At 46.5% G+C, this 17,721-nt stretch overlaps 1 protein-coding gene across 1 annotated transcript in view; it reads right to left on the bottom strand.

The window, feature by feature from the left end:
* Positions 1–17,721, bottom strand: part of LOC144781186 (acetyl-coenzyme A synthetase 2-like, mitochondrial) — a 196,545-nt gene that overhangs the window by 15,943 nt on the left and 162,881 nt on the right. The window contains exons 11-12 of the mRNA XM_078659876.1: positions 10,194–10,321; positions 393–456 (exon numbers count right to left, since the gene is read on the bottom strand). Coding sequence (XP_078516002.1) covers positions 393–456; positions 10,194–10,321 — 192 coding nt within the window. The remainder of the gene's footprint in view (positions 1–392; positions 457–10,193; positions 10,322–17,721) is intronic.

Here is a 17,721-nt window from a genome sequence, read left to right as displayed (position 1 = left end):
TGTTTATCATACCCCCTCCTGCTCATCTTCTACATCACCAACTTATCTTACCCCATCCTACTTATGCTATTTATCGTACCCCCTCCTACTCAGCTTCTACTTTTCCTACTTATCTTAGCCTCCTGCTCATATTCTACATCTCCTACTTATCATACTCCCCCCTACTCATCTTCTACTTAATAGTCCCTCCCATTCACCTTCTACAGTTCCTACTCATCGTACCCCCTCCTGCTCATCTTCTACTTATCTTACCCCGCATACTCATATTCTACATGTCCTCCCTAGCTTACACCTCCTACTCATCTTCTACATCTCCAACTTATCTTACCGCATCCTACTCATCTTCTCCATCTCGTGTTTATGTTTGCCGTTCTTAACCTCTTTTTGCTTACCTTCTCCCTTCACTTCATGAGGATAGCCAATAGCTGCCGACTCAGCCACGGAGCTGTGCAGATTCTGTGAAGAGACCAAGTTAGTCTTCAGTAACAGGAACTGGCCAATCACAAGCATAAAGAACAGATAAACAGAGTGGGTGGGAGGGTCCCACAAATGGAGGAGCAGGCAATGCTAGGCAAAGCAAGGCCATAGCCTGCCATGGCCTTGGACTCCATCCCCCCTCACAGCTGCCCCGCTGCCATCCGCAGAATAATCTCCGGAATTAGGTCAAACCTGTAGGTATTTCCATGTCTGCATAGTTAATCCCCATTCCGAGGACTATAACTAGTAATGGACAAATGTAAACGAGGGGCTACTGGCTGAATTAGAGATTCTGACTCCTGTTTATCCCCACACCTAAATCGTCCAATCGCAATAAAGGCGTTTATGGTAAACTTATCCTTTACAATTTTTCACTGTCATTTATGACTGATCTAGTATCTTTGTCCTTAATGAATTCCACATCCTGATTGACACCTACTCTTGTAGTCCAAAATCTGGATGCAAAATACACTATGGTTGGTGGTAGATAGTCCATAGCTGCCAAATGCACCAGGTCATGGATCATGCTTTCAGCCAGTTTCTGTTTTTTAAACAACTGCATATTGCATGTTTACTGAGGTGTTTAGGTGAGGTGGACCTCCAGGTTCCATGAGGTAAAGTGCTAAATAGGGTGGGGCGACTGTTATTGTTACCTGCCTCCCCAGTCGTGTACAGGTTAACAAGTAAAGGGTGTCCCTCAGTGGAGCCAGCTGAGGCTCAGCAAGCAGGGTTGTATATCAAAATGTCAACTAGAGAATATGGTACTAGCAGAATATGATAGAGAAAATATCAGGAAACAAAGTATCAAAAGGGTAAGAGCATAAACATGAGTATACATTTAATTTCTTAACTCCACATCTTGTGCACATTTGTACGATGTGCTGCTGTAGATACATATGCTTAGCATGTTTCTGCCATGTAGTGTTCGGCTCCGATGTTTGCAAGTTGTTTTTCTTTGAAGAAGTCTCGAGTCATGAGATGTGGTGTGACCCCTCCTTTGGTTTTGTACATTGTGCACAGGCACTCACTTCATGTTCAATTGTGTTTTTTGCTCTATCAGGTTTGGACGTATACTGAATGGGCTTTGAGACTGTTGTGTTCTGGACACATTCCGTTGGATCCCTTTGGTTCCTAATTGATCCTGTGGAGTTGGATTTGAGAAAGCTCAGGGAGCTGCACTGGGCAAATCAGAGGATGTGCCGACAGAGATCCTCTGAGACCCCGACATCTTCGAGGAAGATGATATCCATGGAAATGAACAACAAGAAGAGGCTGGCCCATCTGGTCTCCCGGCCACGCAACTGACACCCAGTCCAGAGACAGGGTCTTCGAGGGAGTCTAACCATGAGTAAATGGAGGGCGATGAGCTGACGCAGAAGACTTGCAGACCGCGCACCAAGACCACACCTAAGATTGTGAATATGCAATTAGCCCGCAAGACCCATATCACCAAGCCATAGCCCCAAAGGAAGTCCCATGCCAAGGGAGAGCTCACATGTGTGTCAGGCATCAATCGCTGAGCTTGGACGATAAGAAAAGGCAAAGGCTCCCGCTGCCTTTGGGCTCTGCAGGGCACTGGCAAAGAGCTTCAGAAACGAGTAAGCCTCCACCAAGAGCATCAACAACCACCATCATCGAGCTAGAGACACTCCAAGAGCACTGAGCACCATCAGTCTCACCAGAAGAAAGCACAAAAGGCTGCATCCGCACCTGTATTTTAGACTCCATAAATGTTTAAATCATCATTAACACCAAATCCCTCTTCTAAACTAAAAGCAAAGCTGACTTTGAAACCTCAGTCAATGCTCAGAGTCGAAGACATTAAGACTCTGATCCTCGAGAAACTTCAACATAAGTTTCATGTCAGGCAGAAGCGCCTGCTCATCTGCCCTGTTACGGGCAAGATCTCAGCAAAAACACTAGCGCCTCCAGTCACTCTACCTTGAATGAGAAAACTAGCAAAGAGGGAGCCTTCCTCCAAGCCTCCCTCCCCAGAGACCATACACACCACCCACACTGCCTCTTCCAGAGTCACCAGAGGGTCTTCTCTCTCATCACCTTTATGTCCCCTTTAACGCATATGTTCAACCCTAAGTGCTAGGTCTCACTGAAGATCCCTGGGATAACTTTAATCTATGCCCCCCATGTGATCAAGATTAAGAGCAATATTTAGCAAGGGCTTCGCCCCCAATTACACCACGGCCTATCATAAGGTAATTCAAAGTGGACATGCATGTCACCCAAGAATAGACTACCTCCCTCCATGTGGAGACGCTTTCCATGTTAGAGAAGACAGTCTAATTTTTACCCATGTTAAAGGGAATGCAAAATTTGCTTCCAACAATTTTAATGAGCCTGTCAAGGTGAGGATAGTGGCCGCAATGGTTGAAAAGAAATGCAAATCCCTGTCTAATGACTCAGAGTACATCGAGGTCCAGGTTCCTCCCAACTCTTTGGTGGTCCAGTTAGATAAAAAATCCAACTTCTAGGTTACATGTTAGATGCAGTCACAGGGAATGTGTATCCAAGCCAGCAGAGAGAGGAGACCTTTCTGCAGCTGTTTCCCCTTTTCCAGCCCAATCGTCAGCTCGCAGCAAGAACAGTGATGCACCTTGTAGGGATGATGGCCTTGTGTTTTGCCACTTGTGCCCTACACAAGTCTTCACATGCGTCCCCTACAAGAGTGCCTGGAGGCATATGGCCTCAAGTGGAAAGTCACTGGGAAGATTTAGTGCTGATTCAGACCAGCTCTCATCGCTTTCTGCCGTGGTGGAACACCAACAATTTGTTGCAAAGCAGGCTTTTTACAGACCCCGCACTACAAGTGATCAATACCACAAGCACCTCTCTTACAGGGTGGGGTGCGCTTGATGACATCATCACTGTACAGGAATGTGGCCTTCCAATAACAGTTTCATCACATCAACTAACAACAATATAAGGCCTCACCTTAATTGCACCTATCTTAACCCACACAATCGCAGGTTTTTGTAATAAGTCTTCTCTTAGTCCTCCTAGTGTGTTAACTAACACTACTATGATTGTTCACTGTGCACTTTCACTAATTAAAAACGTCATAACAGGTCTACTCTCACTAGTAAAAAATATAGTAAACAGGGAGAGAGTACCTCACGGTAGCAATACCCGAGGGGGTTGCTGGCTAGTGATTGCCAGTGTACCCACTTCTCATCATTGGCCACTCCCTCTTTCTTGTGTGTAGAAAGGAATGGATGGAAACCTGTGTTTTTTGTAGATCTCTTACTGTGTTTTCACTGTGCATTGAGCTTCACACACATCATCCACATTGACACTCCATACATACCCTCATTAACTGAGAGTAAGCTATCTAACAGAGTCTGTGCCCTTGGGCAATGTGCTACAAAGGAATGGCAATCAAATAAACCCTTGCAAGCTTGGGTAACAGAATTAACTGATTGTTTACTGGACATATGTGTGTCTGATAAGGGCTTGGAGACCGTTTGTTGGCTTGCGTGGCACTCTTTATTTTCAGCCTCGTTACTGGTCACTGCAGACCTAGCATCATTGCCATTTCTTTGTGTGGATCAAGGACCAAGCCTTGATTGATTCAACTTAATCAGTGCCCGTCCGCTGCTCCCCAAATGATTTAGGTACTATTTTGGTCTTTTTAACTTCTAGCGCCCTGCAAACAGAAGGCGTGTGACTGGCAAAAACATGCCCAGCAGGACAAACAAAAATGCAAAGTTATATTTTCTATAGTTAACTTTCTTTTATTTTGCAAATTCTTCTTTTCTCACTGTACACTCATGTTTTGTTATGTTTTTGCTTGTGGTTGATTTTTTTTTTTTTTTAAAAAGACGATTATCTTGTTCTCTATGTTCCAAAGCGACATAGTTTCTTTCTTATGTGTAACTATTGAAATTATGCAGTTCAGTACACTCCAATCCATCCTATTCCAATCCAATCTGCTGCACTCAAATCTACGCCAATCCACCCCACCTCAGCCCACACCAATCCACTCAATCCAATCCACCCCACTCAATTCATTCAACACAGGACCAATCCAGTCTACCTAACTCACTCCAATCCATCACACTCAAATCTTCCCAACCCACCCACTTCACTTCAAACCTATCTGCCCCACTCCAATCCAAAACAATCTGCCCCTTTGCAATCCAAAACAATCTGCCATAGTCCAATCCAAAACAATCTGCCCCACTCCCAAAAAATCTGTCAAACTCCAATCCACTCCTGTGCAATCCAAAACAATCTGCCCCTCTCCAATCCAAAATACTGCCCCACTCCAACCTAAAACAATTTCCCCATTCTAATCTGCCCCACTCTAATCCAAAACAATCTGCCCTACTCCAATCTTCCCCACTCCAATCCAAAGCAATCTGCCCCACTCCAATCCCCAAAAATCTGCCCCCTACAATCCACAAATGTCCACCCCAGTCCAATCCAATCCGCCTCACTCCAGTCCAATTGGTCCCACTCCAATCCAAGACACCCCAATCCATCTCACCCCAATTCAGTCCACCCCACTCCATCCCAATTCACCCCACCTCAATCCAATTTACCCCACTCTAATCCACCTCACCCAAATCCAATCCACCAATCCCCACTCCACCCCAATCCACCACATTCTAATCGAATCCACCCGACTCCAATCCAATCCAGCCCTCTCTAGTCCAATCCACCCCTCTCCAGTCAAACCCATCTCACTGCAGTCCAACAAATCCCACTCCAGTCCAAACCAACCCATTGCAGTCCCACCCACCCAAATACAAGCCAACCCACCCCATTCCACTCCAACTTAATCCTACTCATTCCAATCCAACCCACCCCATTTCAACCCACCCTACTCCAATCCAATCCACTGCAACCCAATCCTCCCACCCCAATCTAATCCATTTTAACCCACCCCACTCCACTCCACTCCACTCCAATCCAGTCTACCTTAATCCATCCCACTGGCAATCCAATCCACCCTCTTCAAACTGCCTAAATATACCCCCCACTCCAGTCCAGTCCACATGATCCAATCCACCCCACTCCACTCCAACACAACACACTCCAATCCAATCCAATCCAACCCATTCCAGTCCATATCATTTCAGTCCAGTCCACTCAAATCCAGTCCGCTCCACCCCAATTCACCCTACTCCAATGTACCCTATTTTAATCCACCCCCTACTCCACTCTACGACACTGTACTCCAACATATCCACTCTACAACGGTGTACTCCCACATTCCACTCTACAACACTCTACTCTCCCACTCCACTCTAAGACACTTCACACCACTAATTTTTAGAGAACAAAACAAACACAAGGAGATGATGGACGAGGCACGGATACTTTTCAGACACTCACCCCCAGTCACAGATCTGGATTGAATCCATCACCGTTCTTTAGCTCCCTTCACCACCCCAGTTCAGACCCAGCAATATGCAAATCGGTCTTGCACCTGTTCCTCATTGGAACAGTCAAGCCCGAACTGCCAAGCCAGGTCTTCCCTGGACCAGAAACAAGCATCCTGGGACCGGTTTCGGGCTAACTTTTAGCCATGCTGAACAGCAGTCACACTAGTGTACAACATCACAATACACATTGCCAAAGCCAAAAGCTCTTGTTTAGGTAAGACCTATTGGTTTTGCCAATGTTTGTTTATTCATTTTGTTACCCATGATTGATTTTGTTATTTAATTCAATTAATTTGTGTGTTCACTTTACTACAGTTAAACACTTGATTGTATTTCATTCTTATGATTTGATTCAATGAGTCATATCATAGACGCCTAAACATCTGGACTAAGTATACTCTGTTTTATAAATGACCCAGTTGTGGGCCATTGACTTCAGTTAATCATGGGCAATGTACATAAAGACAACCACTTCTTATTTGTTTGCCCAGTTTACCATAAGCCAAGAAGTACCTGGTTGAAACCTGTGTGTAAGCTTATGGGCACTAGTTCAGCTATGGTGGCAACGAGATTGTTGAAATCTGACCCCACTCATTACGTAGTCATAGGAGTTGCTAAGTTTCTGAGCTGGGCATGGGTCTTGCGTGCAAAAAAGGGTGGGTGAAGTAATCATGTAAGGTCCCTTATCTCACATTTACATTGTACTTTATAATGTGTTTTTTAAATAGATGTTATAGTTATGATATTAATGTAAGTCCTAAGTCTTTTTGCTGGGTTAAATTTAATACACTTTTTAATTGATCTTAATAATGTCAAAAGTCACTGTATATGTATGTATTTATTAATGTGATGTGATGGTGTAGTAATTGTGAATTTATATTTTTATAACCTTGGATTATGATTAATGGATGATATTTGTAATAATGTATTTTTTTTAATAACTATTGTCTTTTTATGATGAAGAATCGCAATAAAGACTTATGAAATGAAAAAATGAATGATAAAGAGAAGGAGTCACACCACATCTCATGACTCAAGAGACTTCTTTGGAAAAAAAAACCCTTGGAAATGTCCGAGCCCAACATGGTAGGAGTATTCTAAACATGTGAATCTACAGCACTACATGCTATGAACAGATGCTTACAGGGTAAGTAGCATTTTCCATAACTATCATTAAGGTACGTAGACCCGGAGCTAAGCAAAGTAAGCCTACACTTCCCTATATATACTTACAGTCTCGATATTTTGGTCCTCAATTTTTTGGCCGTGATATTCTGGTGGCATGAAACTCTGGAGTTGATATTAAGGTGAAATACTGTGGGGGTACACCCAGTGGTTTTGCCACCCCTAAATGGGATGAGTAACCGTTGGTTTGGCAGGGCTGGTGCACCGCTGATCTAAAGCAGTGCTCCCTCTATGCTAAACTTTAAAGGACCCCTAACTCTGCCCACCAGTGAATTAATTGTGGCCCTTGAGAACAAGTGTGAACAAGCATTTACAATGCAATGGTCTCGGCATTATTAAAGGTAGAGCTATTGCCATTGCTCATGACTTTTTTTAAAAATTATAAATAAATGCACATCACACGAAAAAGAATTTGCAGTGACATTTAGTTCTCGGGTTTGTATGCCTCTAACTGGAAACAAGCCGCACACTGCAGAGGAATCACATTTCAAATATATAAATTTGTCACCATCACCAGGATAAGCGAATACCGAGTTAATGAGGGTATCGCCTCCGAGTGATCAAAAAACTGACCTGGCTTGTTCATCTTATTGCAAGGTTCCTTTCCGCCCAAGCTGCTTTGGCCTAAAAGCATTCACCAATGTAGCAGTCCTCACAAACCCCAAGCCAGGATGAGTGACACTTCTATTCTAAAGTTACATCCAGCGCACTGCCCCCTGGGAGGCATTCTATCGTGACCTACCAACGCTTAAAATAAGGACCCCCAAGTATAGTATTCTTACGATGAAGGCCGGCTCCTGTCTAAACGCATTTCCGTACACACGCCTTGGCTTTGTTGTGCTGTGTTACCTGTGTGTAAGGCGATAGCGCGACGGGTGACCTTTGAAACCGAAAACCAGAGAAAAGGCTGGGCGACCTTGTGGTACAACTGCAGGTCATTCGCTTGCAGAACGTAATCTTTTACTGAATTAAAACGATCGCCAGATAAAAGTAACCAGTGTCCACGGAAGTGATCCGTCGCTAGGAAAAAAAAAAATTATATTCATTTGAAAGAATGTATAACAAAAAAGCAACTCTGGTTTAAATTGGAAGAAAGGTTATCGATCGAAAAAAAATAGCAACACTCTTGACCATTTATGTGTTGCAACAATTTATCAGAATGTGAGAAAAAACTGGTCAAACAGTAGTGCATGCCGCCGCGAACCAGCCAACTGCTACAAAAACACCAGAGGTCAAAAAGACACAGTGGAAAGTTTAATGTGGAAGTACACAGGTCTAAATGTCGTGCACGCAAGAAGCTCCTGTGATTTATGTCGTAATAAAACACTATACGAAAGACGAAAACTTTTGTGTCACACAATTGTGGCACGACGCCAATAATTCTACTTTATCCCTCCCCACCCCCCCCCCCCCACCCCTCTTACAACTGGGAGTTTCAATAAATAAAGTTCACACGCAAAGCTTTCATTCTGCAGGTTGCCACGCGTTTCTAATCGAATGTACGAATGACCTTCAGGCAATAACAACACTTCAACAGCATAGCTCCAGCCAGCAATCAAAATACTGAACTATTATTAACAATCGCATCGTGCTGGAGATCCTATGTCTCTTGTGTGTTGGAATTACAACGCTCTTTATATTGCGCGTGCAGGTCATCTTCCCTGGGGGAGGTGGGTTCAACTCCAAAAACCAATGTATTTTATATACCGGTCACCTTGCAAAGGAGCAAGCCTGTAATAACCATAAACCCACCCTGCGTGCTACATTCGTGTTGCCCGATCTATCCTGTGCAAGGGGAAAAAAGTTTGAGAATAAAACAACTTGCTAACAATCACGCCCCCACCATCACAAGAAAACACACTAGAAAAATATAAAATAACTCTTACTGCCCCCGGAATTCCGCCGCGGCCGCACCGGAAGTCAGGCAAGGTCGCCTGTGACGGGGGCGGAGCCGCGTCCGGACTGGAAGAGGAGGCAGGCGGAGGAAATGCGTCGAGCGGCCCGGGGCTCCTGTGAGCGGTGGAGAGCCCAGGGGCCGACAAAAGGAGGTTGCGCACGTGTTGCGGGGCTCCCTTGACCAAGAGGGAGCCCCAGGAAAGGAGCTGCCAAGAGCCGCAGCGTCAACTCTGCCTGCCCGTGCTGAGAGCGGAGTCCCCCAGATTGCCACAGTAAGTTTAAAAGGGGGGGGGCGGTGCACGTACGTGTGTGTGTGTGTGCCCGCGTGTGTGTGTGCGTGAGGGGGTTCTGTATGTATGTGCGTGCGTGCTTGTGTGTGTGTTTCTGTGTATGTGCATGCGTGTGTTGTGTGGGAGCTTCGCGCAGCGCTCGTACTTGTGCGCTTGCCAGTTTCGAATCGCCTGCTCGCGGCCAGGATTGTCTCCTGGGAAGCAGACACGGCAACAAAAGGTTCTCGGCGAAGACGCGCTTCCGCGCGCTTAGCCGAGATCTAAAAAGTACTGATGGCTCGTTATCGCAGTGGATAACACTCACATACAATTTATATCTTGCTCTATCTGGATAATCATTGTGTGCATAGCTAATATATCATGTTTTGATCCCTGTGAGTAACATCTAGTGGAGACCTAAGTTATACATTCTGATCCCTGTAGATATACCCATACCGTCGAACCCATATTACACATTCTGATCCCTGTAGATATACCATAACATCGAACCCATATTACACGTTCTGATCCCTGTAGATATACCCATACCGTCGAACCGATATTACACATTCTGATCCTTACTGATGATCCAACAGTCAAGAGCTAACAAGACACCTATGGATGCCTTTGGATGGCCTATAATCTATAGCTAATGTTACACACCTGAATCCCTATGGATAACCCCAAAGTGGAGATCTAGTGTTAGACCGCCTGACTGTATGGATCGCTTCATAAAAGCACTTCATATTTTATCTCCTGATTCGAGGGCCTCATTTAAGATAAAATGATCCCTCTGTGTCAATCCCAAATACAGAGGAGCCAAATGGTCTTTAGACAGAAATCCTGAGTGCACGTGGTTAAATCTGTACAGTGGGCCTACAAGAAAGCATCTGTAATGAACTTATTTTAAATGCTGAACCCAAACTGGACCTTATCATCCTAACCAGCAGCCAGGTCTTACCAGAGCATCTTCGATCTCAGCCGTGCCCAACCTGTGTCCGCTTACGTTAATGACGTCATCCAGACGGCCGGTGATCTGGTAGTATCCCTCGTCCGAGCGGGATGCCCCATCTCCAGTGAAGAAGTACCCTGAGAAAAGAAGGCGACATTGTGATGCTTATTAATAATAGCCTCAGCCGTTGTATTCTGTACTTTGAAATATACCCCACTGCATCATACCCTGCCACATCCCCTATAAAAAACTGAATCTTCAGTAGTGCACTGCGCACCACACCCTCATATGACATATCAGATTCTAATGCACCACGCTTTACAACAGTACACTGTGTTCTAAGACACCCCCTCATATGACATTAGATACGAATGTTCCCCATCCTACAGCAGAACACTGTGTTCTACGACACCTCCTCATATGACATTAGATTCGAATGTACCCCATCCTACAGCAGAACACTGTTCTACGACACCCCCCCATATGACATTAGATTCCAATGTACCCCATCCTACAGCAGAACACTGTGGCCCAACACACCCTTGAATGACGTTTCAGATTCCAATGTACCACATTCGACAACAGTGTAGCGTGCCCCAACACACCCTCAGATGATGTTTCAGATTCGACTGTACCACTATACAACAGTGTAGCGTGCCTCAACACACCCTCAAATGACGTTTCAGATTCTACTTTACCACTGTACAACAGTGTAGCATGCCCCAACACACCCTCGGATGACTTTCAGATTCCACTGTACCACTGTACAACAGTGTAGCGTGCCCCAACACCCCCTCGGATGATGTTTCAGATCCCATTGTACCACAGTACAACAGTGTAGCGTGCCCCAACACGCCCTCAGATGACGTTTCAGATTCCAATGTGTCACATCCGACAACAGTGTAGCGTGCCCCAACACACCCTCAGATGATGTTTCAGATTCCACTGTACCACAGTACAACAGTGTAGCGTGCCCCAACACACCCACTGATGACGTTTCAGATTCCAATGCGTCACATCCGACAACAGTGTAGCGTGCCCCAACACCCCCTCGGATGAAGTTTCAGATCCCATTGTACCACAGTACAACAGTGTAGCGTGCCCCAACACCCCCTCGGATGATGTTTCAGATTCCACTGTACCACAGTACAACAGTGTAGCGTGCCCCAACACACCCTCGGATGACTTTCAGATTCCACTGTACCACTGTACAATAGTGTAGCGTGCCCCAACACACCCTCGGATGACTTTCGGATTTCACTGTACCACAGCACAACAGTGTAGCGTGCCTCAACACACCCTCAAATGACGTTTCAGATTCTACTTTACCACTGTACAACAGTGTAGCGTGCCCCAACACACCCTCGGATGACTTTCAGATTCCACTGTACCACTGTACAACAGTGTAGCGTGCCCCAACACACCCTCGGATGACTTTCAGATTCCACTGTACCACTGTACAACAGTGTAGCGTGCCCCAACACCCCCTCGGATGATGTTTCAGATCCCATTGTACCACAGTACAACAGTGTAGCGTGCCCCAACACGCCCTCAAATGACGTTTCAGATTCCACTGTACCACAGTACAACAGTGTAGCGTGCCCCAACACACCCTCAGATGACGTTTCAGATTCCAATGTGTCACATCCGACAACAGTCTAGCGTGCCCCAACACACCCTCAGATGACGTTTCAGATTTCACTGTACCACAGTACAACAGTGTAGCGTGCCCCAAAACACCCACTGATGACGTTTCAGATTCCAATGTGTCACATCCGACAACAGTGTAGCGTGCCCCAACACCACCTCGGATGACGTTTCAGATTCCAATGTGTCACATTCGACAACAGTGTAGCAGGCCCTGGGCCATCCTGTCTTAACATAGCAATCTGTAATAGAATACCGCAGACCGTACCTTCCTGCACAGACCCATCACACCAGAACGTCCTGTCATCTTGTACAACAGTCTTCAACAGTATTTACGGCCTTTTACGTTCTGCTGTAATATACCTGTCCACAATAAGAAACCATGCTCTATCTCACCACACAACATCCTCACAATTGACATACATCATCACAATTGACAACTGTATACCACACTATATCACCACCTGATATAATAAAACAGTCTTCAACAGGATACCACACCCTTTTACATTCTGCTGTAACATGCTGGCCTGTTATGGGATACTACTCCACATCGCACACTCTCACACCCTAGTACATCCTGAGGTAGAAAACTACAATAAACAACAGTATGTCACACCCTGTCACCTCCTGATATTGTATACCTCCATTTACAAAAGGGAAACGCACCCTTTCACATCCTGTTGTAATGGACCTTTTTCTACAGTAGGACAACAATCTCCGTTGTAGCTTACCACACATCCTGATATAAGATACCACAGTCAACATCATGCCATACCCTATCCTCTCCTGATACCACACCGCGGGAATGTACTGTTCAGCAGCACAACACTTCTAATCGCACTTAACCACCCTCTACATATCCAGATATAATATACCACAGTCTGAAGCAGTATGTCATACCCTATCACTTCCTGATAGAACATACCATAACCTACAACAGGGGCCCTTATCATACAATATCTATCTATTGTTTAACACAGCCTGCAACAGTATGCTAAGCCATTCACATCCCAATACAATATATCACAGTACACCACGCCCTGTTCTACATTGGAATAATATGTTACAATGTACACCAGTATGTTATTTGACATTTTGAAAACTTAGAAATAGTAATACCTAACTCAAGGGCTATAGGGTGCTGTATACTCTACTGAAAATATTAAATGAAAACTGCAAAACAAAAATAAAAAGATAGCTATACGGGAGGCAAAAAAAACAAAGAAAATTACATACTGAACAATTAAAACCATGTAGAAAGAGCAGTTTGCTGGTTAGTATTTCCGAGATTTTCAGAACAGGCAGAGTGGGGACATTGTCACAGAGAAAGGTAGAGCGAGAGAGTTCCACAGCCTCAGGAAGGCTGCTAAAAAGCGTGAGTGGAGGGTTTTATCTGCCAGAACCTGAGACTGCCCAGTCACCAAAGATCCCTGCTCAGGGGGTCTCAAGACCCACCAGAGATCTGCAGCTTGTGAAGACTGCCAGAAGCTCTAGGCCTGAGCAGTACTTGACCCATCGAAAGGTATCCTGACCCAAAAATATACGTTAATTACTATAATATTGTGTAATCTCATGTTTTTCTCCTATGTCTATACTTGGCTCCTGTAATTGATGTAATTATGTAACATGTAAATCACTGATCCTCATGTAATGCGCTCTGATACCTCCGGGTCTAGCCAGCGCTATATAAAACTTTGCAAATAAATACGTAAAACATGACACGCACAGAGCTCAGGGATTAAAGTACGAAAGCCTGTTTAACTTAATTATGTTACGTGCAACATATGCTGAAGCAACTGCACATAACCAGCTCTTCTCAAGTCATAAGCTTACTCACCTCCACACCCCTTCTCACTTCAGGACTCCCAACTTCCTTCCAGCTCCGAGTTGCACTGAAAGGGTTCCCCGTGGAAAGAAGGAACCCCTTTGTATTGTACTGTATTGTTTTATACCATTTGTATAATGCTTAGTGCCCCACAGACTGGCGCTGAAGCTCTTATTCTCAGAGATAGCATGCTATTCCGAGTGGAACATGGTTCGAAGCCTGTTGTCTTACTTTGTACCTGTGGGAAGGGTTTTCATGGCATCCACGATGAACACCGACGCGCCTTTATCATGTTATGAGATGCAGCAGGTACCTGGGTGATGGATCAGGAGGTGTGAGCGAATGACAAATTATTTTAAAATGTGTGTTATCCTTGCATCTCTGAATAGCTTTGCAGGACCTTTTATTATGTTGGTAGTTTTCTTTTTTTTTTTTTTTTTTTTTTTTTTTAAAAACCTTTATTTGAGCAAGCAGAAATGTACAAGGATGGGCCTACAACCACACGGGCCAGCCGCTAAAAAGGAGGAGAGACATATCACATAAGCCCGCAGAGGTAAACGTCAATCAACGATGCAATACTCCACATCATATACAGGACCAAAACAGGTTTTATATAAATGAAAGAACAAACATACAAAAAGGCGAGAGTGTATCACTGAAGGTCAGCCCAAGGGACGCAAGGGGGGGACAGCAACGGAGGTGCAATAATAATATCCTAAGCACTAAGGAGTATGGAGCGGGGGGGGGAGGGGGGAGGGGGGCAGAGACCAGGAAGAAGAAGGGGGGAAGAGCCGGAGACACCAGCTCAGTCCCTATATGAAGATTCCGGGAACGCCAGACTAGGGCGATAGAGTAATCTCGACAGTGTCCACAAGGGGAGGAGTACAAATGTCGCCACGGTATTCGTTCCATTGACCCCACACCTTCACCCATGCCCTGGGTCTACCCCTGGCCACATAAACAGTTTTCTCACGGAACATGGACCAATCCATATTATCCTCCCATTGCGAGAGGGCAGGGGGCCTGGAGGCCCCCCAGAGTTGCGCAATATCTCGCTTTGCGATCATATAGCCCAGGGTGGCCCATCTAGTCTGAGCCACCGAATAGTCCGTGGGCTCCCAAACATTCAAAAGACAGCGACGAGGTTCCGGTCGCAAGGATATCCCCGTCACCACAGTCATCAGATCAAGCACGGCCACCCAATAAGCAGCCACCATCGGGCACTCCCAAAGAATATGCAGGAAGGTGGCACGCAAACCACATCCACGCTTACACAGTCCATCGGAGGAAAAGCCCATCACCATCAGTCGCGGTCCCGTCACGTACACCCGATGAAGGATCTTCAATTGGACCAAACGGAGTCGAGCCGGTATCGCCACCTCCTTTGGAGAGGAGAGGGCCGATTGCCAATCCTCATCATCAAGTTCCAACCCATCTCCCATCCACTGTTCCCGAAGCCGGGCCAATAAGTCAGTCCGATTGTTAATCAACTTTTTATAAATCAGGGAGATAGTGCTATCAGGAAGATGTTCGTCAAGGATACGGTCTTCAAGTGGGGAAGAGTCAGGCGGAATCTCACCAGGAGCAAACACCGAAACCAAAGCGTGCCTGATCTGTAAATAACGAAAGAATTCCCGACTACTCAGGCCGTAGTCAGCCTGGAGGGCCTGAAACGGGCGCACCGAACCCTTTGAATATACATCCCCCACTTTAGAGATCCCAATCAAGGCCCAACGGTCGAAACCCTTGGAAGACCAAAGACCGCCCAGACGTTCTGAAGCATAAAGCGGCGTCGCTAACGTCAAGCGATCCTCCCAGCCCAGGCTCACATTCGCAGCACGCCACACATTCAAAGCAGTCAAAGTAGGTCCCACAAGATGGCGCCCAGCGGAGCGAGAATAGAGCACTCTATTAAAGTCACCTCCCGGAAGCTGAAGTTTATCCATCTCAAACGCCGGATTACGACCCGGAGAGAACATAGCGTGATTAATAGCGGACAGATGGGAAGCCCAGTAGTATCTCTTAATGTCGGGGAGCGCCATGCCCCCATCGTACCACGGGATGGAAAGTTTAGCGAGAGCAATGCGCGGTCGCCCATCCCAAATAAGTTGCCTCTGAAGGCTCTCAATCTCCCGAAAATAGGTCTTGGGGATAGGATCATAATAATTCTGGAGAGCGTAGAGAAACCGCGGTAGTGACATCATCTTAAACAGGGCCGCCCGACCCAGTGGAGACAGGGGAAGTTTGCGCCAGCGGGCAACGTCCAAACGGAGCCTAAGCAACGGGGGAAGGAGATTACGATCAAAACGAAGGGACGGATCCAAGGTAACGAACACCCCCAAGTATTTGAAACCATCCCGGACCACCTGAAGAGGAAGTCTACTCGGCAACGGAGGCAAGATACCAGACAAAACGTATACACAGGATTTAGACCAGTTGATGACGAGGCCTGAGTTAGCGCCAAAGGACGCAAGAACGTCAAATAAAACAGATAGAGACTTGCGAGGGGAAGTAAGATACAAGAGGATGTCGTCCGCATAAAGCGAGACGCGGTCTTCGAAGTCCGGGGCCCAACGAATACCTTTAAGGGACGGTTCCCAACGGAGCCAGGCCGCCAACGGTTCAAGAGCGAGCGCGAACAACAGAGGGGACAAGGGGCAGCCCTGACGGGTACCCCTGCCCAAGGAAAAGGGGGCCGACACTCTACCGTTCACTACAACTTGCGCCAGAGGTTCCGCGTACAACAGCCTAACCCAGCTAATAAACTCGCACCCGAATCCGAATTTCTCAAGTGTCGCCCATAAATAGGGCCATTCCACAGTATCAAAGGCCATGGAGGCATCTAGGGACGCCAAAATGGCCGGTTCAGTCAAAAGCCCCGCCCTCGCCAGCGCGCCGTGAAGGCGACGTAAATTCAGAGCAGTGTTGCGATGCGGGATAAAGCCAGACTGATCCGGATGGACCAACTCTCCAAGAACCAAAAGGAGACGGGTCGCCAAAAGTTTAGCCAACACCTTAGGTTCAACGTTTAATAGGGATATGGGCCTATACGAGGAACAGAGGTCACGTGGTTTACCCTCTTTGGGAATGACGACGATTGTCGCCAGACGCTGATCATAGGGAAGCATGTTCCGCTCACGAGATTCTAGAAACATGGCGCGGAGATACGGCGCCACCTTATCGGGGCATAATTTGTACAACTCAATAGGCAAACCGTTCGGGCCCAGTGCTTTGCCCGAACGGAGCGATCGAACTGCATTGGCTATCTCATCATTCGTAAAAGGGGAGTCCAAAGCAATACGGTCCAAGTCGGTGACACAGGGCAAAGCGATATCACGCAGAAGAAGGCGGGAGTCGTCAACATCCCTCACAGACACGGGAGCATATACCACACGGAAATATTCCGCAAAACGATCAACAATGGCGGTCGGATCTATCACTTTCTCACCACTCGCAGACTGAATCACGGGCACCACACGATTAACCCTTTCTTTCTTGTCCAACCACGCTAGGAGTTTTCCCGCTTTGTCACCCACATCATACAATCTGCCCTGCTGCTCACGAAACATCACCTTTGCAGCGTCAGTGACCAGAGATTTATACGCAAACTGTTTGAGACCCAGGGCATGGAGTTTGTCAGGCGTGACACCAGAGTCCAACTCGTCCTCCAAAGCAGAGATCTCCCCCTCAAGTTCCACCACCTCCTTCCTCCCTGCCCTCTTAGCTTCAACAATCAAGGAAAGGGCCTGTCCACGAAGCACGGTTTTAAAAGCCTCCCACAGGGACACAGCCGAAGAGACCGACCCCTCATTTTCCAGGAAATATGAATCCATGGACTTGAGCAAGAGGGTACGAGTCTCAGGGGAAGAAAGATACCAAGGGTTAATGGGAGCCACTCGGCCCGCCGCCTCTACCCCAACCTCAAAACGAAGCCAGAGCGGCGAGTGATCAGAAATACCCCTCGGCAAGTGTAAAATCTCACGAACCGCCGATGATTGGGCTGCGGGCATCAGGAAATAATCCAGCCGGGACAGACTGCCATGGGCCCCAGAATGGAAGGTG

This window comes from Lissotriton helveticus, chromosome 9, assembly GCF_964261635.1.
Source record: "Lissotriton helveticus chromosome 9, aLisHel1.1, whole genome shotgun sequence".
Classification (NCBI taxonomy): Eukaryota; Metazoa; Chordata; class Amphibia; order Caudata; family Salamandridae; genus Lissotriton; species Lissotriton helveticus.
Note: the sequence above shows the minus strand (reverse complement) of the source record. Positions and strands in the feature narration are given on the sequence as shown.